The following is a 26,613-nucleotide window of genomic DNA, read 5'->3' as shown; positions in this document are numbered from 1 at the left end:
ACCGTAACAATTGGATTCATGACAAAATAACATTAACCCCCCCCCCCCACCCCCACTAACACACATGTGACCTCAGGATCCTCATATAAAAAGGAAAGAAAATGCAGGAAAAATACATAAACATTCCAAATGAGACACGTTAGTAAAGGATCAACTGAATTCTGAAATGACCACTACCCAACCCAAGTAAGAATAAGAATACACTCTCATCCACCACTAATGCCACAGTGGAAAAAGAAAAGGGAGAAGAAAAAACAAATCCTATGTGCTAAAATCCTCACCAACTCAGTCTACTCAGAAAGTCACAACTCCCACCTCCGTACACCTTTTAAACTCTCAAAGTAGGTCAGAAAAGGAGACCATGTTTTCCAGAACCTTTCCGTTTCTCCTCTCAGAGAGAACTTGATCTTTTCCATTTTTTAAATGAAACGTGACATCATGAATCCACCTGATGTGGGAAGGAGGTTGTGGCCTTTTCCACTTCAAGAGAACGAGACGACGTGCCAGCAGGGTTGTAAAAGCAGGGCCGGTTCCAGAACAAGATGACTAGGGATGCATCCTAGATAGGAAGGGGTGCACATGTACGGGCCGAAAAATTTGACATGTTACTTTACAAAAAATAATGCATTTTACCATCATTTCAAGTAGAATGATACCAGCCAAGCAAGAATATTTCAAGTGTTTCAAGTGCTTTACTGAAATATTTGGACCATATAACGATAATACAATTATCTCAACCTTAAAAGGTTACATATAGGTGCCAAAAAGCCATAAATTCACATCAAAGAACAAAGAAAAACAACAATTATAATTCAAGTTTAAACAGTAAGTGTGCAGCTGCAGCATTTATTTAAAAAATTTTTTTTTAACACTCTTTTCAACTGAGCATGCAGACAATTAAAATGAGGGTGCAATGCGTGCTTTTGCACCCCTGTAAAACCGGGCCTGTGTAAAAGCAACTACATTATACATTTCCGATGACCATTCAGAATCCTCAGGTCTCACGCTAAATAAACCAATCAAAACGCGTGGCTCGATGGAAACATTATAGATGTCACTTAAGGACTTAACAACTGACACCAAGCAAGATTTTAAGCAAGGTTTAGAGCGGAAAAAAAATGCCCTGTTTGTCGACGGGCAACAGATGACGCTAGGTACAAGCGGGGGTATGCTCGGCGTCCAAACTGCAGTATAGAGGAAAAGAGGACAGCATACCCAGACCTGAGCGTTGCGCTGCGGGTCTGGGGGATGGTTACGGATATACTCACAAGAGGGTGAGGTGATGCGTCAGGAGCGACGCACGCGTAAGGGGAGCTTACTAGAGCCGTACTCGTTTTAAGCAAGGTTTAGAGAAAAAAAACGGCCTGTTTGTCGACGGGCAACAGATGACGCTAGGTACAAGCGGGGGTATGCTTGGTGTCCAAACTGCAGTATAGAGGAAAAGAGGACACCATATCCAGACCTGAGTTTTATGTGTGTGTAGTCATGTTTATAGTCTCTCTATAAGTGTTTAGCTCTTTTTGCAACTGCTGCGCCTGTTATGCACTTTTTTATACTCTTTTTTTTAAGTTTTGTTGTGATGCTTTTAAATTTCCATTTTATTCTCTTCTGTTATTCTTTTATTTCCCTGTCAACTATTTTATGTGAAGCACTTTGAATTGCCTCTGTGTATGAAATGTGCTATACAAATAAACTTGACTTGACTTGACTTGACTTGACCAAGAACGCGTGAAGTTCTGGAGCATGTCCAGAACATGTGTAACAGAGTGGCTGGTTCACTTTTACACCTATCACAAATGGGGTTGGTGTTCTGATAGATCTTTAGCCAGTTTGGCTTTCGTAAAGTGGAGACGGTGGACCACCTTAAACCGAAGAATAAGCCCATACATACGACATGAAATGCGATCGCCTATTCTTTGGCCAAATTCATTTAAAAACGATATTTATTTTGAATGTGCTGTGTGCCATATCTGGTTTTATTTTGGGGGCGTTCATTATGAAGTAACTCTGACGTCATGAAAAATGTCTTAGCACCCCCACATATTGGTCTGGCCTCTGCCAAGTGCCTTCCCCCTTAGGAAAAATCGGGGACTGTGTTATTGTTCTTGTTGCTTGATTGGTTCTATTTCTTTTGTAGAATTATCGTTGACCCTGGTCTTGGTTGAAACAGCGTAACACCACAACGGCCAGTGGGAAAACTCAGCCGCTCGATGGAGAAGCGTCGGTGGAGAAGCGTGGAGAAGATACACAATGGAAACACCGGTCACTCTAACTCACCAGCTAACTAACACACACACACACACACACACACACACACACACACACACACACACACACACACACACACACACACACACACACACACACACACACACACACACACACACACACACACACACACAGTGCTGCTTTTAGGATCTCCTCTGGTCAAATGAGTGCACTTCTACAGTTTCCCACTGAAAACACACAACCTGTAATCCTCTCTGATGTCTGAAACAGTGTGTATGTGATAAACATAGTGTAAATGAGAAATGTGTGTGTGTGTGTGCCCGCGCACGCACGTGTGTGTGTGTGTGTGTGTGTGTGTGTGTGTGTGTGTGTGTGTGTGTGTGTAAACCTGAAACAGCTTCTGACATTAGAAAAGTGAATGGTTGACAAGCGTACATGAAATTTCTTGGTTTTATTTTGACTGAAGTAGTCAAATGAAAAGGTTTATGAAAAATGTTAGTATTTATAGTTTTGAAAAAGTTTGAGAAAGATTCTTTGTATGAAACGCAAAACAATCTTTCTTTTAAGGAGAAACCCTTGAAATGGTGCATTTTGGTGTCAATTTAAGATAAATACTTTTTAGGTCCTGTAGTTACAGGTGGGCTATATCCCTGTTTCATTGCTTTTGGAATGAAGGTGAATATTTATACATGTAGTGTACATACATAGATTTATAATGTCCTTTTATTTCCCCCAGCAGATCAGAATTTAAGTCTAATTTTAAAATAATGACACTTTAAAGTTGTGATGGACGGGTCGGGCATTTAACTAGTACATAGAGGTCACGTGGAGGCTGGGTTTACCCAGGCTATAATGCCCCATAAGATGAATGTGAAAATTGCAAACTGACTGCAAAATGAAATGCTGAAATGAAATTAGGTAAAAAAAATAATAGCTACATTTTACAAAGTTTTGTGCTGGTCAGATTTTCTTTGCGATCAGTTGTCGGTTGTATTATTTGTCAAATTAGTTTGATGTCCTCAACAAGGAAAAGAGTGTTTGTTAATGGTAAAAAAATTGGAGCAATATGTAAAAGCATAGAAGCGCGCGAGTGTCCAAAGCTCATGTTTGCAGTTCCAAGAGTTTATCATTTGAATTATTGCTTTGATGTTCATATTAAACATCTCGGCAGTGTGTGAGAGGTTTATTATGCAAAAGTCCAGACGTTCACACACGTATGCAAGCTGTCGACTCTAATGTTGCTTTTCCAACGCTGCTCGCTAATTTATGATCCATGACATTGTAAATAAATTATTTTTATTGAGTAGAATGGTCCATGCCTCTTCATTTCATCTCTACAGCCGCTTAATATCTGTGAATTTACATGAACGATCAATTGGGCCCACTGCAGAACTGGCACTGATCACATTTTACGCCGACTAAAGTCATGATTATTCATCCATTTGAGCTGGTAAATCCACTGACAGTCAACAATTCATTACGTCTCATTTGACTGAGTGGATCCTGTGTGTGCAATGCCTTGGTTGTAACAGCCGGGGGCGATGTAGAGTCACACTCAGGCTTTTATAGTGAGGCAGGGAGTTATAGTTTTGTTGTCTCGTAGGCTCGTAGGCCTACCCTTATAAAATGTATTACAGGATTACTGTGAGTTCTTTCTGATTAAAGCCAAAGTCTCATGGAACGATATGAGTGAAGATGTACATTTATTATTATCATCATCATTATTATTATTACTATTATTATTATTTATTATGATTATAATGATTATGATCATTATGATGATGATGATTATGATGATGATTACCGTATATAATGTCTTCCTCTGCCTGTTCTATTCTCTGGAGTGTAAAGGAGAAGACAAGACGTGTGATCCAAGATTCAGAGGAGTGGTATAGGCCTATGTCATGAAAAGGAAATGTTCCGGGAGATGTTTTTTTTAACTACAGATTATAGGGATTATGTTCTCTATTTTTCAGTTATTGCTCAAAATGTTTCCGCACTGAAGCAGCAGCAACGTTTAGTAAACCTCATTCTCCCTAGCCCCGTTGCTCCTCTTTCCGTGTAGCCTACACCAGTGGTTCCCAAATGGTGTGCCTAGGCACACTGGTGTGCCTTAGGACAAGTCCAGGTGTGCTTTATGATTTTGTGACAACTATACATTATTACAATTGCAAATATAGCCTAAAACTATACAAAAAGTGGGTGTGTTGCTGCTTTGATGTAGTAATTTTGCAAAGTTTCAAATTAATTCCAACCTAGAGTATTTTGTCAAATTCTATTTGACATTAGTCAATAAAAAACATTTAGAGTGATAAGAGTAATAGAGGCTATTTTGCACCGATAGACTTAAGGCTATAACTCTCTCGTAACGGGACAAGCCCGTCTTTTATTGTCACACGAACACCACAATACATGCATGCGGCCACAACACACTCATGCTGACGGTGGCCGGTGAAAAGTGTCCTCTGCATTTAACCCATCCAGGCATGTCCTTTCCTCCGGGGGGGCAGGCCAGGAGCAGCGGTCGCTTGCTCGTACAGCGCCCGGGGACCAACTTCGGATGTTGTCGTCACTGGTCGGATGACAATGACGATCTGATCTTCTGCATGTTTTTAGTGGGGGGGTTATATATGGAGGAGCCCCCTGGGGGAGCACGGGGAGAACATGCAAACTCCACACAGAGAGAAAGGCCCTTACGACGAGATACCCCACCTGGGCAGTGGGCACTGAGGATATGGGGGGGAACACAACCACAGCGCCCACAGTGTCCCAGGCGAGAATCGAACTCAGGACCTTCTGACTGTGAGGCGACAGCTCTACCACTGAGCCACCGTGCCCCCCTATATAGGTGTGCCTTGAGATTTTGTCGTGCCATTTGGTGTGCCATGCGCACAAAAAGTTTGGAAACCACTGGTGTAGACTATGCTACCCTTCAAGAGTCCCGTGTGCCTACATAGACTTGCCTGCGACTTTGCCTCCCAAGCTGTCTAAATCAGCGATACGGACGTATTTACTACAAGTGTCACAGAAACATTGCAAAGCCACATGAGAACAAGGGTTCATAGCTTCTCGACGTCGGGGTTAGAAAGCTCGATGCTGCTCATAATGCCTCTTTTCATCCGAAGTCTGTGCTGGTGATATTATTTTTTACTGAGCTTTCGACCAGAGTGGCGCTGTTGAGCGCTGTGACGGCTGGGCTCTCTAACCCGGAAAAAATAATAAGGATGTTTCGGTGGCACTTGTAAATACGTCCGTATCGCTGATTCAGACAGCTTGGGAGCCAAAGTCGCAGGCAAGTCTATGTACGGAGACGGGACTCTTGTAGGGGTAGCATAGTCTACACGGAAAGAGGAGAACGGGGCTACATCCCCCCGTGACACATGTCATGATTTTATTTTGAAGACAGAATCGTCTGTCTTCCGGTATTATTTGATCTAACTGTCTTGACGTAGCTCAATTATGGCTTCAGTGTTTGTACGGGAGAATTTGTCAGAATCTGTCCCTGGGGCATGAGGATTGGAAGACGGTGCCCGTCGCTTAAAAATGTCAGGTTTGTAAAGAGCACTGTCGCTCTTTTATTATTGTTATTATATTATTCCTTCTGATGTTCAGGACCGTTAGCACTAGCAGCTGGATAGACTTGTCATTCCGCGTCAACACCATTATGTAGTAGGCTACGTCCGGTTGTACCTTTAAAAATAAAATCAGTTATTTGCTCTTTGCTAGCCGCGCCGCGCTCCGTTCGCTCATGCCACACCAAACTCTAATCAGAAGCAGTCAATTTAACATATTGAATACCGCCAAAGATACACACGTCGTAGAACACAAGAGAGTCAAAGTCACGCCTTCTTCTGGGTTAGGCTGGCCTACGATTTCATCTGCCATGTTAAAAATGCTTTAAAATCATTTTATTTGGTAAACCCAAGCGAAAAAAGTCAATAATAATAGCCTAAGCCTAATAATAATAATAATAATAATAATAACCAAATTTTTCATCACATATTAGGCTACTGTAGGCCTAAATGTAGGCCTTTTCAGTTTGATTTGTGTTCGGCTTTGCTGTTGTGTTGGATGGTGGTGTGGTCAGCTTGACATGCGCACTATATAGGCTAATTTTGAGGGTAAAAACGAATGAAAAAGAAAGAATGGCAAGATTAAGAAAAGCTAATTTAGTAATAGGCTAAAGTTACATAACAATGTGCTGCTGGGTGCACTGCACACAGTGAAAGTAGGCTACAGGTAGCCTACACAAAATTATGTCAAGTCGTTAAAAAAGGATTATCCTCCTCACACATGAGCTCCTTTCTTGCATTGCATTAAATACATTATTAAGAAAGGAGCTGTAATCCAGTATGTGGTTAATCCTTTTCTGAATCACTTTTCATGACTCATTTAGCCTTTTTTTATTGACCCTTTTCACTGCAGCCGTTAAGATGGTAAAGCAGGAAGTAAAGCAGGTGTAACTAATAGGCTACAATAATGATGGTTCCATTCTATTTAGGTGTTCCAGTGCCAGGGCCCTCATTAATGTTATTGCTTTACACCTGCTTTAGCCTACGTCCTGCTTTACCACCTCAAAACGGGTGATGTGAAAAGGGCCCACAAACAAATCTTGACATTCTTTACATCTTTTTCACAAGGTCTTTCCCCTGATGTATCGGCTAATCTTTTCAGCGTGTTTGTCACGCTGAAAAGTACGTTTGAATTACAAATCCAATTTGAAGCTTTTATTTTGAAGCCGACGACGACGACCCCTTTCCGGTGCAAGTGTCGCTAATCCTGAGTGACCTCTTCTAGCCCTTTTTTTTTTTTTTAAATACAAACTAATCTGGACTTTAATTCTTTCTCGTGAGGTATTTCCCCTGAACGATCGGTGGTTTTGCCTAAAACAAAATCAGCGTGTTTGTCAACCCAAAACGTACTCAAACGGAATATTGTAACGCTTTTATTTCGAAGGTGACAATGACCCCTTTCCGGTGCGAGTGTGCGCCAACTGTGTTGGGCTTGACGCGATGTTGTCAACACTGCGAGCGGTCGAGCACTGCGGTGTTTCTCAATGCAACGTTATATCCAGCCCAGCTTGAGCCGCTTCAGTTTCCACGCCTTTTATTTTTCTCACTCGTGTCTCTTTATGTACCTTACATCTGGTGGGATTTACTCTCGGATTCCGCTCTAAATGACCAGCTATCTCGCCTGCTGGAAGCACAGATGGTGCGGTGGTAAAATCGGGGGATGCCCTTGACTTGGACAGAGAGAGAGAGACATAGAGAGGAGGGAGAGAGAGAGAGAGAGAGAGAGAGAGAGAGAGAGAGAGAGAGAGAGAGCGAGCATCATCATCATGTAAGGTATTCAACAAAATGACATTGTGATTGTGTTGTTTTCCCTGGCAGGGTGGTGGTGCACTGCAGACTCAAATGCAAGTTAGAGCGGCAGGGCAGAAGCCTCCTGCTGAGAGAGCCGGGGGGAAATGCTGTTGTCCATCTGATTCTGTCGGGAGCCCTGAGGACAGGAGAGTAGAGGAGATCTGAGGAGACGAGACCTGAGGAGAGGAGACCTGAGGAAGAAGAGAGGAGACCTGAGGAGAAGAGGAGACCTGAGGGGAGGAGAGGAGACCTGAGGAAGAAGAGAGGAGACCTGAGGGGAGAAGAGGAGAGTAGACCTGAGGAGAGGAGAGGAGACCAGAGGAGAGGAGGCCCTCCCCACCACAGGCTGCGCTGCCTGGCCTGGCAGGAGAAGATAACCCCGACCCACAGGGTGTCCTGCCAGCACTGCAGATAAGCAGATGCTGAAGCTGCGAGCCCCTTTTCCTCTGGCTGTCTGTCTTCTTGCTATTTGGGCCGTTCTTGGTACCACAGACACTATTTTGTGGGATGTAGATGCACCTACTGGAGTCAAGTCAAGATTGTTTGTTTATATAGCCCTAAATCACAAGCATGTCTCAAAGGACTTTACAGAGAAACAGTGTCTACCTAGATCTAGCTAAACACAATCAATGAACAAAATATAGAACACAAACATAGCAACAAGGAAAAAACCACAAGGTGGGCAAGAGCAGATTTTAGCAAGAGAAACAATCTAGCTATTGTACAGCCTAACCTACCTGTACAGCCTAACCTACCTGTACAGCCTAACCTACCTGTACAGCCTAACCTACCTGTACAGCCTAACCTACCTGTACAGCCTAACCTACCTGGCACCCCCAGCCTTAGACCCTAATGAACACAAGGGAAAAACTCCCATGAAAAAAAAACTTGGTAGGAACCTTGAGGGGGCTGAGGCAAGTTTAACCTATTAACAATAACAGCCTCTGAAACTGTACATGTAGGCTTGAAACTGGCCTGTTTTACCTTTGCACCCGTGAGAAAAAGCCGGGTACGCCTGGAAAAGATGGCCGACCACGAGGAAACCGAGCTGTCAGAGTCCCTGCGGAAGGAGGACGGCTTCTCCAGCGGCGAGCTCGAGGAACCGGCCGCCAACTTCAAATCCAAAAGTTTGCCGGTTTTGAACGAAGCGGCCCCGTCGCAGGAGGAGACCTTGCTAGGCGGCTCGGCGCGGGTGTCCATAGCGGCCGAGGAGAGCACCGAGTTCATCCAGCCACTGGCCAAGACCGAGTCCTTCCAGGTTGAGAGTCCGACCGGAACCGGCTACCCGCCAAAGCCGGGGAAGGCGGCCCTGAACCGGCCGAGCTCCTACATGGAGAACACGGAGATCCGCAGGAGCAAGAACCTGGCGAGCAGGAAACCACCCGGGATCCTCGCCTCCGGGCTCGCTCGCTTGCGCCTTCCCAGCAGGGCGTACCTCAGCGTCATCTTACAGGACTCGCGCTGCTTCCTGTTCTGCATGTGCTACCTGACCTTCATCCAGTCGCTCATGGTGTCCGGCTACCTCAGCAGCGTCATCACCACCATCGAGAAGCGCTACAGCCTGCGGAGCTCCGAGTCGGGCCTCCTCGTCAGCTGCTTCGACATCGGCAGCCTGGTGGTGGTCGTGTTCATCAGCTACTTCGGGGGGCGGGGCCAGAGGCCTCGCTGGCTGGCGGTGGGCGGAGTCTTTATCGCGGTGGGCGCCGCCCTCTTCTCCTTACCTCACTTCATCTCGCCACCCCACCAGATCCAGGAGCTCAACTCGTCCTCGGGCACCGAGGGTCTGTGCACCAACAGCCTGAACGCCAGCGGCAGGGATCGCGTGGACGTCACCTCCTGCCCCCGCGACCAGGAGGGCAACGAGCACAACCTGTATGTGGCGCTGTTCGTCATCGCCCAGATCCTCGTGGGCATGGGCTCCACGCCCATCTACACGCTGGGGCCTACCTACCTGGATGACAACGTCAAGAAGGAGAACGCATCCCTGTATCTAGGTAAGAGCATTTTTTTTTCATTTATCATCATTATCGTTATTTATGATTGTTATTGCTAGAATTATCGCACGCCTAGCAGTGGAGTCGCCCCCTGCTGACCATTAGAAAGAATGCATGTTTAAGGCACTTCCTCATGGGCTCCATCTTTCAGCGGTGAAGGTTGCCGCTTGTTTAGGGTGCGTTCACAGCCTGCAAGTTCAGAGTGGTTTCTTCCAACTCTGCAGTGTTTCCTGCCTCAGTTCGTTTGTCCAGTTGAGAATGATGCTATTTGAACTCAAATAATGACAGCCTCAGACCTGTAACAAGGGAACTGTGGTGCTGTTCGTTAGGAGTGAGAACATAATCTAACCAACTACAGGAATCAGGAAACGACACCAAAACGCAAGGGATTATGGGTAGACGGAGATGGATGTTGACATGTGATAGTCAGCAGTTGGAAAGCTTGGAAAGCCTAGCTGCAGTCTGGACTGATGCTCATATTCACTAACGGGTAGGGGACACCAGAGAAGAAGGCAGTGAGGTGCAGCTACTGATCTGTAACCTGGCAAGATGACACGTCATCAAAACTCTGTCCAATAAACAAGCTGCTTTTAAGTCATGTGACCTCTGCTTCCAGCAACAACGCTCACTTTTCCACTTTGGTTTCGCCCAAAGAAAATGAGCTATTGATAGTATTCTGTTACATCACCACACGGCCATCTTGGTAGGAAAATAACAGGTGATTGTGATCAGTTAACAGGTGATCACAATCAAGTGACACAAACAGCCAATGAGCTGTGTGTATTGTAGCGCCATATTGGTAGGACAATGCTTGTGACATCATGGGAATACTATGAATAGGTGGGCGATTGCAGGCTTAATGTAAATCAGTTGAGCGACTGAGTCCAATGAACAGACAGGTGTGTGTGTGTGTGTGTGTGTGTGTGTGTGTGTGTGTATGTATGTATGTATATGTATATATATATATATATATATATATATATATACAGTATATATATATATATATATATATATACACACATACGCACACATACGCACACACACACACACACACACACACACACACACACACACACACACACTCACACTCTGCCCGTCTAGGCAATTTTATGCTGGGATATAAAAAGCAACGTCCACTGGACAGTTCTACACTACCAGTCACATGTTTGGAGTCACACCTGATTAAAATGTGTTTGTTAGACAAAAATATAAATAGTGAAGTATTTATGAATTTCTCTCCATCAAGGCAAAGGACGACTGCTTTAAAGAAGTTCAAATAGAAGATAGTTTCTTGATTTGCTTCACACTTTTTGTGGGTCACTGCATCATTCCACGTGTTTTGTTTCATAGCTTTGATGCCTTTGCTGTTATTCTAAGACGTGGAAAATAGTAAAAAAAATAAAAGAAATAAAAACAATTGACCGGTAGACTGTGCTACAGACAGTATGGTCACCGAACACCTGAAGGCACCGAGCAGGCTCTGCTGCCTTGCTCAGAGGCACAGCGTCTCCCCACTCCCACGGCCACACTTTACTCCGGAACGTTCTGCGGCCAAACTCGGACTGTCCGGGTCGGACCCCTCCCCTTCCCATTCACATGCCCCTCCCCTTCCCATTCACATGCCCCTCCCCTTCCCATTCACATGCCGTCCCAGAAGCTCTCGGCCCAGTAGGCTCAAACAAGGTAAAGCCTAATGAAACGAGAGGGAGCTGGGTTACCAAACACAGGGAAGGGGGGGGGGGGGGGTCTTCTGTGCATTCCTGCCGTTGGTGGAGGGGGGAGGGGGAGTCCCACAAAGACTCGGCTTTGGTCCAAACCCAATTTTGAATCGAGCCAATGGGACGGATGACAGAGGGTCGTTGATTGGTGGAGCAGCCAGTGACAGAGGGTCGTTGATTGGTGGTGGAGCAGCCAGTGACAGAGGGTCGTTGATTGGTGGAGCAGCCAGTGACAGAGGGTCGTTGATTGGTGGTGGAGCAGCCAGTGACAGAGGGTCGTTGATTGGTGGAGCAGCCAGTGACAGAGGGTCGTTGATTGGTGGTGGAGCAGCCAGTCGGTGCTGCAGCATTAAAAGTATGGAGGGAGGGGGGGGAGTCTGTCTGTTGAAAGAGTGACGGGTTGTATGACAAATTATTTTGATAGCCGCCAATTTGTTGGGGTCATGTGGAAGTTTGGCTAATCTGGAAATGCACCACTTGGCGGCGCTGTGCTTGCTTCAGGAAGAACGTAACGTGTACAGTATTGCTATAGTATTTACCTAAAGGCCGAGGCGTCAAAACAGAGGCAATACATTTGCAATGCCTCAATACAAAATCTGGGTGGGTCACCTGCAGGAGCCTGGGAGGTATGACCTGTGGGTCACCTGCAGGAGCCTGGGAAGTATGACCTGTGGGTCACCTGCAGGAGCCTGGGGAATACTGTCTGAGTCACCTGCAGGAGCCTGAGAAGTATGACAAAGTATTCTGACATTGACAGCCTCCTGCTCATCAACAGTATAGGAAGGAAAACGTAAACGATCACGAGGAAGTTTGGAAAATGACCACCTGGCTGCAATGTGCTTGTCTCTGGAATAGTTATATATATATATAGTTATTATATAATCTTGTCATGTGGCACATTTTAAGACCAAGGTGTAAAAGAAATGAACTTTAGATGTGCAGTGTCTAAATAAATCAGGTGTGTTTATTTCTTTTATTCTTTTTTCTTTGCTTTTCTGATTCCCCCCCGCCCATTTTCTCCCAATTGTACTTGGCCAATTTCCCCCCGCTGCCCCGGTCGCTCACCCACTCTGCCGATCTGCGGAGAGTCGTAGACTAGCACCATGCTTCCTCCGACACATGCGCATTTTGCCAGCCGCTTCTTTTCACCCGACAGCGGCGAGCTTCACCGGCAGGACGTAGGATCACGCTATTCCCACCCGTTGAACAGTTCCCTTCGGCCCCGGCCAGTCGCCCCCAACCGACCAGAGGAGGCGCTACCAGTGCAGCGACCAGGACACATACCCTCAATCCGCCTTCCCACCCGCAGACACAGCCAATCGTGCCTGTGTGGACACCTGACCAAGCCGGAGGTAACACTGGGGGTGCGAACCTGCGACCCTCGTGTTGGTAGGCACTGCAGGGAATCTACCGCTACACTACCCGGACGCCCAGGTGTGTGTACAGGTGTGTGTACAGGTGTGTGTACAGGTGTGTGTACAGGTGTGTGTACAGGTGTGTGTACAGGTGTGTGTACAGGTGTGTGTACAGGTGTGTGTACAGTATTTGGAATGGAAAAGTGTACAAACCAGGGTTGTAATTTAGCTCCAGCCAACCGCAACAAACTCCTGCATCTTTGGCTGCTGGTGCTGTGCACTTGATTTGCTCAAGTAACCAGCCAAGAGTTTGGCTGGTTACTTGAGCGAATCCTCGGCTCTTGAAAGATGAGCCAGAATCCTCAAAAAAAAACCTTGGCAGAAGCTAACTACAGTATTGAAAAACGGCTGGCAGTGAATGTGTTAAAAAAGGGTGGCCCCTGGGTCAATTTCTTTTACTTTTCTTTTTTTTTTTTTTTTTCTTTTTTTTTTTTTACAAGGGGGACGTTTTTGGTTAAGTTAGGTTAGGTTAGACCACCCTAAATCTGTGTTTTTATTTTACTGTACATCCCAGAACATGGCGCTAATGGTGTTAGCATTGTCCACATGCTGTTTAACGTTAGCATTTGAGCTAACGCCATAACAAACTATATCCAGGATGCACATTGCACATGCAACATTACTAATCTGATTAATATGACATATTTGGGTGCTGTACCCCATCAAATTGCTGTAGCGGGCTGTTTTAAAGCTAGAGCAAAGATACTGGTGTCATCTGAATGGAAGAATGACTCAATTTGAATATGAAAAATATAAATCTTGGTATAATAAACTTTGATTATTACCAGTCCTTTTCATCAAATGAGTAGCTATAATTGGGAGTGATGGTGTTAGGCTACTAATCTGGCCCTCTGGTAGTGAGGAAATTCTTTTGTGGCCCTCTCTATCATCGAAGTTGCTCATCCCTGGTTTAGGGTCAGCGGTGGGGGTGTGGGGGGGTGTTACGGTTTGACTGGAGAAACACATGAAAGTGGACGGGGTGGCTTCATGGCAGCTGACATCTTCTCCAGTCTCTTTAATGGCGGCACGCTCGGTTGCACCCTTGGACTCGGCTTGAGGAGGAGCTCGCAGTGTTTCCCCTGGACTTCATGACCCAACGCTGGGCCAACACCGCTAGAACACCGACGCCACTTATCAAGGAAATGTGAAAATAACAACTCAACCTAGGCCAGAATCCTCCAAAACACAAGCCAGAAATGTCCCAACTTCCAAATGTTGGTAGAATTGGTTTATTTGCTTAAAATGCTTTTAGAACGGCCTAAAATGACTTTTAGAGAGTATATTGGCAGGTCTGTATTGGCCATGAGATAGCCTCCGCGCAAACTGCTGATTGTACACTGATAGGCCTCTCATGCTTGTTATCTTTGCTAGTTTCGGGTTTTTCTTTTAATTAGCACTGGGTCACTGAAACACGTCCTTTGATAATATAATAATAATAATAATAAACTTTATTCATATAGCACCTTTCAAAACATAGTTACAAAGTGCTGTACAATAAAAACAGGGCCCAAGTGGGCACAGAGAACATGAGTAAAACAATATCCAAGATGCAAAATATAAGACACAGCATAAGAGATCAAACATGTAATAAAAAACATGAGAGAATGATTAAAAGCCCAGCATAAAGGTGGGGGGGGGATTCAGATGAAAAATGAGTAAATGCTTTCCTGTAAAAATAGGTTTTAAGTTGAGACTTAAAAGAAGGCACTGACTCAGACAGCCTCATTTCCATAGGGAGGTCATTCCAGAGTCGAGGGGCCCTGATGCCAAAGGCTCTGTCCCCTTTAGTTTTCAGCCTGGACTCAGGGAGGGCCAGGAGACCCCTGCCTGAGGATCTAATATTGCGGGGAGGAAATATACAGGTGTTAAAAGGTCGGGAATATATTTCTGGGGGCCAGGCCATTGAGAGCCTTTAAAAGTGAACAGTAAAAATCTTAAAATCAATTCTAAAACAGACGGGGAGCCAGTGTAGGGAAGCCAAAACAGGAGCGATGTGGTCATATTTCTTTGTTCTGGTTAAAAAGTCTGGCAGCTGAGCTATAATGCAATAATGCTATGCTATTGCAATAATGGAGGCGTGAGGAAATAAAAGCATGGATAATGATCTCAGTACATTGGTATGATGTACTGATCCAGTGTGATGTACTGATCCAGTATGATGTACTGATCCAGTGTGATGTACTGATCCAGTATGAAGTACTGATCCAGTGTGATGTACTGGTCCAGTGTGATGTACTGATCCAGTATGATGTACTGATCCAGTGTGATGTACTGATCCAGTGTGAAGTACTGATCCAGTGTGAAGTACTGATCCAGTGTGATGTACTGATCCAGTGTGAAGTACTGATCCAGTATGAAGTACTGATCCAGTGTGAAGTACTGATCCAGTATGATGTACTGATCCAGTATGATGTACTGATCCAGTGTGATGTACTGATCCAGTATGAAGTACTGATCCAGTGTGATGTACTGGTCCAGTGTGATGTACTGATCCAGTATGATGTACTGATCCAGTGTGATGTACTGATCCAGTGTGAAGTACTGATCCAGTGTGAAGTACTGATCCAGTGTGATGTACTGATCCAGTGTGAAGTACTGATCCAGTATGAAGTACTGATCCAGTATGAAGTACTGATCCAGTGTGAAGTACTGATCCAGTATGATGTACTGATCCAGTATGATGTACTGATCCAGTGTGATGTACTGATCCAGTGGTCATTAAAAGGGGGGGGGGGGGGGGGGGGGGTAGATTTTGAGTGCAAAGATAACGCTTGCCCTTGCACTGGCGTTGGGACTGGCAGGTAGACGGCGGACCACCGCCGTGGTAACGTCCCAGTCACTCGGGTTATGAAACACAGATTGCTGGAGATCGTGCAAAGCCTGGGGACTTTTTTGTTGTTGGTACCATTTGACTGGTAATCCCTCATCAGATCAAAGGCGTCTCCCGGCTCTCCCAGGCTGCTGATGGAGATTAAAGAGTGGCTGAGGCACTTTGAGATTTACATTCCAGCTAATCTGAACTCAAGACGGCGGCGCGTGCGTCGTAGCGGGAGTCCAGTAGCGCCGCACAATGCTACATAGCCTGTGTGACTCCCAAGAGCAAGGGGTCGTCGACGCCATCACCACCCCGCCACAAGGACGCACTTTAGCCCTGGCAATTTGTTCGTTAAAGAGGAGCTAGTAGTCTCGCAGTGCCAGCCGTAGATGATATCTACGTCTGGAGCACAACTCTCAAAAGTGGTTAACGCCCGCCCCCCCCCCCCCCCAAGCCAAAAAAAAAAGAAGAAAGATCCGTGACAGACATATGAATTGACCAACCGGGGACCTCGTGGGCGGTGCGTTACGCGTAGAGCATCTACGCCGCGGACGTGGCGCACTTTCTGTAACGCAGCCATTACATGATCTTGCCCACTCATTCTTCCTGCAAGACAGCCTATCGCTACTTTTTGGTCGCTCCTTTTATCACTTCTCTCTTCACGGTGTTCCCCAACGTGTTTCCTTGCCGGACTGTAACATGGGAGGTACGCTAGATACTGTAGATGTTCTGACTGAGCTGCTGTATCTTCTGTCCGTCTTCAACATCACAGCTCTGCTTTAGCTCTCATGCAGGCCAGGATCATTAACTTTTGACTAGGGATATGACAATTGTGGGCGATACCGATAACCGATATTTACCGATGTTGGATTGGATTGGATTGGATTGGATTTATTTGACAAAAAAAAAAAAAAGATGTGTATACATCTCTGCCCAGCAAGAATACATACAATAAAAAATCATCGAGGTTAAAAACACAATAAAGCCAAAAGGCTTATTTCCATTGTGGACCTCTATGGTGATATGATCTGTATAAAAACACGTCTCTATGATACTCAAATTTTGTGCATACTGAAAAACGCATCTAAAACACTGAATTTGAAAAAGTAATGCCTTCCTTTACATTGCATTACATTATGTCATTTAGCAGACGCTTTTGTCCAAAGCGACTTACAGACACTGACTTACAAAACTCTTTATTTACAAAACAGTTGGAAAAGCCAAATCATAGATTTACCACATTGTTTCCTCTCAATATGAACATTTTGTCCGATTGCTGTTATTTTGCTCATTGGACCAATACCAATAAAAAATGACTAACATTGGCGGATACGATATGATTGCCAGTATATTGTGCACCCCTAGTTTTGGCAATGCATACCCAATTTTAGACCAAGCAGTGTTCAAACAATGCACAAACAGCTGTAGATATTAAAAATATGCACCAGAGAAGTACAAGGTGACGCTTTATTTGGGTAAATCTTCGTCAGTTACTCCAGAAGACGGAATCATTTTGTTTATTTCCTCCATTTACTGGCAGAACAGTCTGGAGATCACACATCTATCACATAAATGAACACAACAATAATAATAATAATAATAATAATAATAATAATAATAATAATAATAATAATAATAATAATAATAATAACAACAATGATAATAACATTTATTATCATTATTATTATTATCATTATCATTATCATTATCATTATCATTATTATCATTAATAAATAAAATAACGAGATTCTGGGCGTCCCGGTACCACTAAGGCTTAGTCCTTTGCGTGGCCGACCCGGGTTCGAATCCGACCCGTGGTCCTTTGCCACATCTCATCCCCTCTCCCTCCCCCACCTTTCCTGTCAACCTACTGTCAACATACAATAAAGGCAAAAATAATCCCCCCCCAAAAATAATCTAAAAAAAAAAAAAAAACCTGGACGTTCTGCCGAAGTCCAGTTCCAGTTCAACAGTTCAAACCCAATGCAGCCTCATTTGAGCCTAGACGTCTACAACCACTTAGACGCCTTTTAATGGACTAATCGGCATCAAATTGCTCAGTGTGGGTTCAGTCTCCCGTGTCCTTGACTTTTCCACTGGCATACAGAGTAGCTGTGTGGGACGTCACCTGCATAATGAAGAGATGAAGAAGACTTTTTATACTTTTAGTTTTGAAGTCAGGTTCAAGGTGCTGTAAGTGGTAGTAAAACAAAATAAAATAACAAAATTGTTAAATAGCTCTACCCAGCAAGCAAAATTACGTCATGATAACGTTGGGATGACGTCTTTCAGTAGGCTCTTTCACACACAGATCACTAGTTCGGGAAGTCCGCAAAGCCTGGCAGCCTCGCCACAGAAATTGCTTTCACACAGAGCCAAGCAGCACGGCCACATTCCCGTGCTGCTGTGTACTTTCAAGTGAAATCCCCTGCTCCCGGATTGAAAGGCAAGCGGAGGGATTTCCAGCTCCTCCTAGCCCAAATTAATATTTTCATAGGTTAGTGTAGCCTGACTACTGTATGATGAACAAATTCATTCAACAACAAGACTTCCCTCCTTCTAGTCCGCTGAGCAGGGAGGATAGGTGCACTCGCATGGTGGGCGGACTCGCCAAAACGGGCTCCGCCGTGGAGTGCATCTGCCGATTTTCTGGCAGCGAAGTGTTGCATGAATTGCATTCAAGGAAAGCCAACTTTATTTATACAACACATTTCATAGAAGTAAATTCACCTACTAAGCAGATCGATATTGTGTCACCTTGTGTAATTCATTCAACAACCAAACAGTAGGGAATGCACAAGTGGCTTAGCTAGACAGATTGCCGTTCTGGAGCTGGTTTCCAGAGGGAATATCGTCAGACCAACTCGCCACAGACAGCTATATAACCTACTACACAGGCACGGAGCATTCCTCCTGGCGCATGATTGTATAGGCTACTTTTTTTTACTTTCACTGTCCTTCTTGCTGCATGAGGTGATTTCCCCTGTAATTTTTTTATGAAACATTCGCACTGTTCCGCCTTGATGCTCCGACGCTTTCAGGTGGAGGCGGGTTGTCCGCTAATACGGTGCTGTGACAACCTTTGGTGCCGGGACAAAAGGCGTACAAGAATTACCCACCAACGCGCGTTCATGACTTTCACATCGGAGGCGCGAATCCTATTTTCCGTGCATTTTTCGGCTTTCAAGGCCGGTGTGAAAGAGCCTAGTGACGTCCAGGACGTGGCCAAATCACATGCCGGTTTGGGGATGATTTAGACGTCTACGCGGGAACGTCAAGCTGACGTCGAAATATGACCATTACCATGAATGGGCATGTTCAGTTATTCTGCTATGTACACAGTGTATATTCAGCAACTTTATACATAAAACTATAATTATGTCCAGATTAACAATTTATGCTACATTTTCAAAAAATATAATACTGCCGTGAGTGGGATTTGAATTCGGGATCTACAACTTACCGGCCGGCTATTTTACCACTACGCTATCTGTTCACTAAAATATTCCGCTGTACGTTGGAGTAATATAGCCTACCGTTTCAAAACATGGACCCCTTGTTCTTTTTATAGCCTACCGGTATAACATCCATGGAGTCGGGACAGTTTTAATAAAAACGAAAGCTAATTTGATTCAAACCTTAATCTGGAACTTGTTTTTTATTTAAAACGTTGGCGTCAAGTCTTTGTGGATCGCACATCACAGTGTAACCGTCTACAATCTGTGTAAGCAGCAGAACCCTGAAACACATTAACGCACAATGCTACAGCATGCAACTTCCAACTCAAATGTATAGTTTACGCCTCGCAGTGTATTTTCTCTCTTTCAAAACAATCTGGCAACAATATGCAAGTGAGACAATTGCAGGATTCCCCCGCAATTTATCTCCTCGTAGTCCCACCTCCACAAATAAACAGTTTGTTAATCAGTGCAGATTGTCCACATGCAAGTGCTGATCACTTGGATTTTGGATAAAAAATAGCCCAGGCTGAGAAATACGTGATTGATTGCAACCATTTAGTTATCCTCATGGATATTTCAGTGGTGAGTGAAATGAGTTGGATAGTGATACAGTGATAATCTGGGCCAGATCTGACTCGTCATGATATGACTTGAGCTGGCCCCGATTGGGCTCTCTCGATTCGTCCGGGTCCGTCCGTGCTTGCTGGGTACTTTCTGACAGCCATCACTGATATCGAGTGTTTTTGTCAGTAACATGGGTCCTCTGCTCTGCAGTATACAGAAAATACATTTTCTGAGATCCCATCCCACTTTTATCCAATCAGGAGAGAGGATTCCATCCCATTTTTATCCAATCAGCACAAATGTATTTTCTGTTTGCTGCAGAGGGGAGGGACTGGGTTTACAGCACCTTTAAGTTTGATAAACTAAGTAGTCACGTTTTTAGATAGACTGGAAGAGCAGCCAAAGATCTCACAGAACAGGAGCGGAGAGAAGACAGACCTCTCACTCTGCCGCAGATTCCAAAGCCAAAGATTGCGCAGCGACCACAGATTGTGCAGCGGGAAGAACTCTCACTCTGTCGGAGTTTCCCAAACCTACAAATCACTCACTTTTTAACTTAATAAAGTAAACACTTACTTAAGACAGCACAGTAACATCAATGCTGATAATACATAAATACACATTGGTGACACTTTCATGTATATAGGCTACCTAACCGCTATTCTATTCTATTCTATTCTATTCTATTCTATTCTATTCTATTCTATTCTATTATTTTATTCTTGTGTGTTTTTGGTTATTCTATGCTTCGTATAATGTATCTATGTTTATATTCTTCCCTATCTGAGTGTGAGCAACTGTAGCATGACCTAATTCCCCCCCGCGGATCAATAAAGTTATTCTGATTCAGATTTTCGCAGGACCCTTAGGTGTGGTATAATCTTGTGATCTATTGCTTAATTATATATACAATATATACAATATATATCTATATCTATCTATCTATCTATCTATCTATCTATCTATCTATCTATTAGGGGTGGGGGAAAAAAATTATTCACCTAAGTATTGCGATTTTTAATGTCACGATTTTTTTAATCGATCTTTTATTCCAGAATCGATAATCGCAAAAAAAAAAAAAAAAAAAAAAAAAATTGGGTGCTTGCAGTCAGGCCACTCACTGAACAGCAGGCCAGACGCCGCCTACTGGTTTACTAGTGGTTTTATTACTTTATTAGTTAGTCTGAAGTAATAATTATACTTCAGGGTTAAAGTGGGTGCATCTCATTGTAAAATTGGACTTCAAACGGCCCAAATCTGGCTTCAAACGGCCCAAATTGGGCTTCAAACGGCCCAAATTTCACGTGCGTCAGGCCATATCGGCCTGGCCTGCTTGGTATCTAATGCCCGGCCTGAATTATGATCCCAGTCCGCCCCTGTTTTTAACTACATCGCCCAGCCCTACGATATAATATACAGTCTCTAGTGTATGATTAAACTTTTCCCATGTTCTAATCTAGTGTAAAAAGGCAAACAAACTGAAAAAAAAATTGCAATAAATCGTAATATCGAATCGCACTAATCGTAGAATCGCAATACTTAAGAATCGCAATATAAATCGAATCGGCACCCAAGAATCGTGATAGTATCGAATCGGGAGATAAGTGAATCGCCACAGCCCTACTATCTATATACAGTATATATATATATATATATACGATAAACACATGCACACATGTGTGTGTGTGTGTGTGTGTGTATATATATATATATATATATATATAATATACACATGCACACACACACACACACACACACACACACACACACACACACACACACACACACACACACACACACACACACACACACAGAGGATATAGGGAGGAGAACAAATGATGAGCGATGAAGGTTGGGGTAGTATAGCACCTGGTTGCTTTACCAGAAGAACGCCTCCAGCTCACCCAAACCAACCTGAAGTGTGTTTGCAAAAGCAGATGGAGGGACATTTTGTCCTGCTGCCGCCCGCCTGTGGAGTGAACACGGTGCTTCATGTTGGCTCTTGGCCTGCGTGAGCCTCAATATGAGCTGCTGCCCCACAGGCATAATAGACTGCACGCATTGGAATCATTCAATATGAGCTGCTGCCCCACAGGCATAATAGACTGTACGCAACATTGGAATCATGCCGCACAACATTGCTTTGTCGGCGCGATGAGAGCCTCTCTGTCTGCTTCCCATGTGAGGCAGCGGGGGCCACACGGCGGCCACTTGATATTTCAGCGTGCCAGCTTTCGACACGCTGAGCGGCGCTATTGTGCCCGGCACGCTCGCAGCGTGTCGTGTGACCTGAGGCCGCCGCAGCTCTCTGAGGCTCTCATTCACAACAGCGCGCGCCTTCGAGTTCACGCTCATGTCTGCGTTTGGCTGCCCGAGTTGTTTTCGGACGGCTGTTATGATCTGTTCTGGGACATCACACACGGTACTGTGTCGCTGCGTCATATTCCAAACGCTGACGCGACAGAGATGCCGCAAAGACACGAAGAGTAGCTATGACAAAAAAAAAAAGTTCAAAAAGAAACTGTACGGGCATGCGGGTAGATTCATTCCCTGCCTGCCAACACGAGGGTCGCAGGTTCGAGTCCACCTCCGGCGTGGTCGTCGGGCGTCCTCCATAGAGACCCTGCATGAAATAGGCCACGCCCATCACGGGGAAAAAGCTCCGTTCACTTCCACACGCCAGCGTCATTTTCCTTGAATTAAACATGGCTAAAAGCTGTTGTGTGGTGGTGGGCTGCGCAGACAACACATGTAAAAAATCGCCAGTTCAAGTTTTTTTGTACTCCCGAGCAAAACAAGGAAGCCATTGGGAATTGGCGAGGAGAAAAACGTGGATCTAGCTGTCAAGGAAGTAAGTTGGAGTGTTCATCTTCCGTATATATACGATCTTTTTGTGCAACACGCAACCATGCGCGCGACATAGGAGAACGCCAGGATTGGAGGGGGGGGGGTTTCTGTTTTCCCCCCGTCTTCGTGGCTTCTGAATGATGACGCGTTACGCAGTGTCTCTATAGCCTTTATACAGTCTAGGGTGCCTACAGGCACAATCGGCCGTGTCTGGGGGGCGGGAAGCTGGATTAAAGGTATGTGTCCTGGTCGCTGCACTAGCGCCTCCTCTGGTCGGTCCGGGCGCCTGTTCGGGGGGGGGGACTAGTGTGACCCTCCCACACATTACGTCCTGCCAATAAAACTCCTCGCTGTCAGTTGAAAAGGAGTGGCTGGCGACTGCACATGTACCCGGGAAGGAAGAAACATTGTGCTGCTAGTCTAGTTGTTCTCAAACTTTTGCACGTCAACATCAAGCACCCCTTCTCACTGAACTTCCCTACAGCTGTGCAGCAATCTCTGACACTGCATGGGGACAACAGTCGCCAAAAGACTCATTCTGAAGGAATGGAAGTCCTCCTCCTCACCTTCTTTTCAGGTGTGGCTGATGGACATGGTCTCTGTTGTACAGATGGAGAAACTCAGGTCCCTGAGAACCAACACACGCTTGGGAGGTTCTCCACTATCTGGGACCCGTTTTTGGCCTACTTCAACGAGGTTAAGAATGACCAGTAACTGAGGTTAGGGGTGGCGGTTGGCTCGCCCAGCTGGTATCTCATGGACCCTTTGCGTGGGACCCCATGCACTTTTTTTTATGTATATATATATAACCACATATAACATTATGCGGCTGATAGCGCCATGTTGCAATGTTGATGTATGTTTGTTTTTTTCCCTTTCCTTTCCTGTGTCTGAGCCTGTTTGTCTTGTTTGTATATTGTTCTCTAAAAATTAAAAATTTTATATACAAAAAAATCAAAAAAAATCAAGCACCCCTAAACTGACACAAATTAGACCACGGACCCCCAATTGATACGATTTTGTCCCCGGGTCCCCCATCTGATAAGATTTGAGCTTTTAGATGTTTTATTCCAGAAAGTAAATGTATGTAATCCTTGACATTCTGTCATTGAGTTACTTATGGATGCAGGGGAAATAAATGGTTCCCCTTTTGCTGGGGACCCCCTGGAACCCCCTCGAGGACCCCCGGGGGTCCCCAGACCCCCACTGTGAGAACCACTGTGCTAGTCTACAACCCTGCTCAGATTGGCAGTGGGGGTGGAGCAACAACTGGAACAGCGGGGGGGGGGCTCTTCTCCCTCTCTATGCAGGCTTTGATTTCAGCGTTAAAAGTACCACCAGGTTTGCCTGAGGATCCGATACCCATGTGGCCTGAGGATCTGATACCCATGTGGCCTGAGGATCTGATACCCATGTGGCCTGAGGATCTGATACCCATGTGGCCTGAGGATCTGATACCCATGTGGCCTGAGGATCTGATACCCATGTGGCCTGAGGATCTGATACCCATGTGGCCTGAGGATCTGATACCCATGTGGCCTGAGGATCTGATACCCATGTGGCCTGAGGATCTGATACCCATGTGGTCCAGATTGGAGTTGGAGCCTGAGTGGAGGAACTGGATCCACAGCTTAGTGGCTTTTCCTCTCTCCAGCACAAAGCACCATGACGGTCCCGTGAGGCCCGGCCGGTACGGACTGTAAGTGCCGAGCTCAACCCATAGTGACGGCACATTTTTCCCATCATCGTGCCCTAGTACTCGCATAAGCCAGGCCAGCCAAACGGAACAAATTGACGTTAAAAGAGAATATCACTCAGGTGTAAAAGAACATCCACAGTCTTCCTATTGCCTGTCTCAGATCATATCTGTGAATACATACCGTTCCTTCCCGGAGCAGGAAACATGATAACCAAGCCTCTGATAGGGCAGCAATGGGATGGGAGACGCCATGATGAGGAAGGGCGAAGTTGCTATTCTAATCTATTCTGTTCTAAACGCCTAAGCGTGCGCTAGCTCGTAGCTAGTAACTTAAACCTGCGTTCTCTCAAATGGCCTGCAGGGGGCGACTCCACTGGCTGCAAAAGAAGTCCGATTTACATGGAAGTGAATGGGGAAACGGCCCTACTTCTCACTTGATTTATGAGCTCAGTAAACACTTCCCCAACGAGTTCCTGGTCTCAATCGCCACTTCTTTCAAGTCTTGCCAAAATGCCAAGCTCGAGGCTTCAAAACGCGAGTCCAAAAACCAATGTGACGTCACAGTATAGCTACGACCATATATTTATACAGTCTATGGTATAAATACTTTGTTTCCTGCCCTGTTTACATCTGATTGTGCTCCATAGTATTGTTGTTTCTATCTGAAGGTCAAAATGTGTTTCGCGAAAGACTGGATGGCTCTGATGAGGTCTGAGACGTTTTGTCTCGGAGGTCTTGGTGTTCAGTCAGTTAGAAGGTTGGGTCACGTCAGGTTTCACGGTTGTTTGGTGTTCAGTCAGTTAGGTCGGGCGACGTCAGGTTTCCCGTTTGTTTCGGTACCCAACCCTAGTCCTGTCTAGTAGAGGAGCCAGTCTATAGAATTGACAGTGTGGTACACTATCTACCAAAATATCATGGTATTTCACAATATTATTTCCCCCCATTTTAATTAAACATGCATCGGGGGGGAAAAAAACCTTTTCAAAATAACAGTCCAGTAGTTAACTTTTCAATGTGGAGGAAAACAACACAATTTAATGCTTTATTTTTTGAGGGGGACATTTTGTAGTATTTAGTCAAACAAAAACATGTTAGTGTAGTATTTAGTCAAACAATTATTATTAATTAATACACAGGACAAGATGTTACTATCCCTTGTGCCAAAATCAGAGGAAAAACACATTTAGAAGCCCAATCCAGAATAAAACAAGCTAACAGGCTAACAAACTAATAAACAAGACACAAATCACCAGTTACCTACCCTAGCCAACAGCAGTATGAAGCATGTCATTGGGGTTTTCAAGTGGGCACCTTCCTTCACCGACGTTTCGTTAAGTTAGGCCCACGACACCTCAAGAAGGCTTAACGGTGTAATCCAGCGTCCTGGAAACACCCCCCTCCATGCTACCACCGCACAACTGCATATTACCTCACTATCTAAGCCTAGCTATCCAGGTCGGTTCGGTATGACATTCCTGACTACACCACCACTGTCAATGATTCAGCCCTGTTGATGCGGACCGTTAATCATGACCAACAACAAACAATCCCTAACTACACCACCACTGTCAATGATTCAGCCCTGTTGATGCGGACCGTTAATCATGACCAACAGTCATGATTAACGGTCAAACAAAAACATATTAGTGTAGTATTTAGTCAAACAAAAACATGTTAGTGTAGTATTTAGTCAAACAAAAACATATTAGTGTAGTATTTAGTCAAACAAAAACATGTTAGTGTAGTATTTAGTCAAACAAAAACATATTAGTGTAGTATTTAGTCAAACAAAAACATGTTAGTGTAGTATTTAGTCAAACAAAAACATATTAGTGGAGTATTTAGTCAAACAGAAACATATTAGTGTAGTATTTAGTAAAACAAAAACATATTAGTGTAGTATTTAGTCAAACAAAAACATATTATTGGAGTATTTAGTCAAACAGAAACATATTAGTGTAGTATTTAGTAAAACAAAAACATATTAGTGTAGTATTTAGTCAAACAAAAACATATTAGTGGAGTATTTAGTCAAACAGAAACATATTAGTGTAGTATTTAGTAAAACAAAAACATATTAGTGTAGTATTTAGTCAAACAAAAACATATTAGTGGAGTATTTAGTCAAACAGAAACATATTAGTGTAGTATTTAGTCAAACAAAAACATATTAGTGGAGTATTTAGTCAAACAGAAACATATTCGTGTAGTATTTAGTCAAACAAAAACATATTAGTGTAGTATTTAGTAAAACAAAAACACATTAGTGTAGTATTTAGTAAAACAAAAACATATTAGTGTAGTATTTAGTAAAGCAAAAACATATTAGTGTAGTATTTAGTCAAACAAAAACATATTAGTGTAGTATTTAGTCAAACAAAAACATATTAGTGTAGTATTTAGTAAAACAAAAACACATTCGTGTAGTATTTAGTAAAACAAAAACATATTAGTGTAGTATTTAGTCAAACAGAAACATATTAGTGTAGTATTTAGTCAAACAAAAAC

The 26,613-nt window shown here is 44.3% G+C and overlaps 2 protein-coding genes across 2 annotated transcripts in view; both read left to right on the top strand.

Moving 5' to 3' along the window:
* LOC310792234 (nuclear receptor coactivator 2-like) overlaps positions 1-2,277 on the top strand; it is a 158,211-nt gene extending 155,934 nt beyond the window's left edge. Inside the window, exon 23 of the mRNA XM_083653962.1 lies at positions 2,138-2,277. Coding sequence (XP_083510088.1) covers positions 2,138-2,149 — 12 coding nt within the window. The 3' untranslated portion in view covers positions 2,150-2,277. The remainder of the gene's footprint in view (positions 1-2,137) is intronic.
* A 6,339-nt stretch (positions 2,278-8,616) lies between these two features.
* Positions 8,617-26,613, top strand: part of LOC310792233 (solute carrier organic anion transporter family member 5A1-like) — a gene marked incomplete at both ends in the record, with an annotated part of 59,930 nt that continues 41,933 nt past the window's right edge. The window contains one exon of the mRNA XM_083653961.1: positions 8,617-9,586. Coding sequence (XP_083510087.1) covers positions 8,617-9,586 — 970 coding nt within the window. The remainder of the gene's footprint in view (positions 9,587-26,613) is intronic.

Source organism: Poromitra crassiceps (genome assembly GCF_964638095.1).
Source record: "Poromitra crassiceps genome assembly, chromosome: 17".
Taxonomy (NCBI): domain Eukaryota; kingdom Metazoa; phylum Chordata; class Actinopteri; order Beryciformes; family Melamphaidae; genus Poromitra; species Poromitra crassiceps.
The sequence above is the reverse complement of the archived record's forward strand: the minus strand, read 5'-3'. Positions and strand labels throughout refer to the sequence as shown.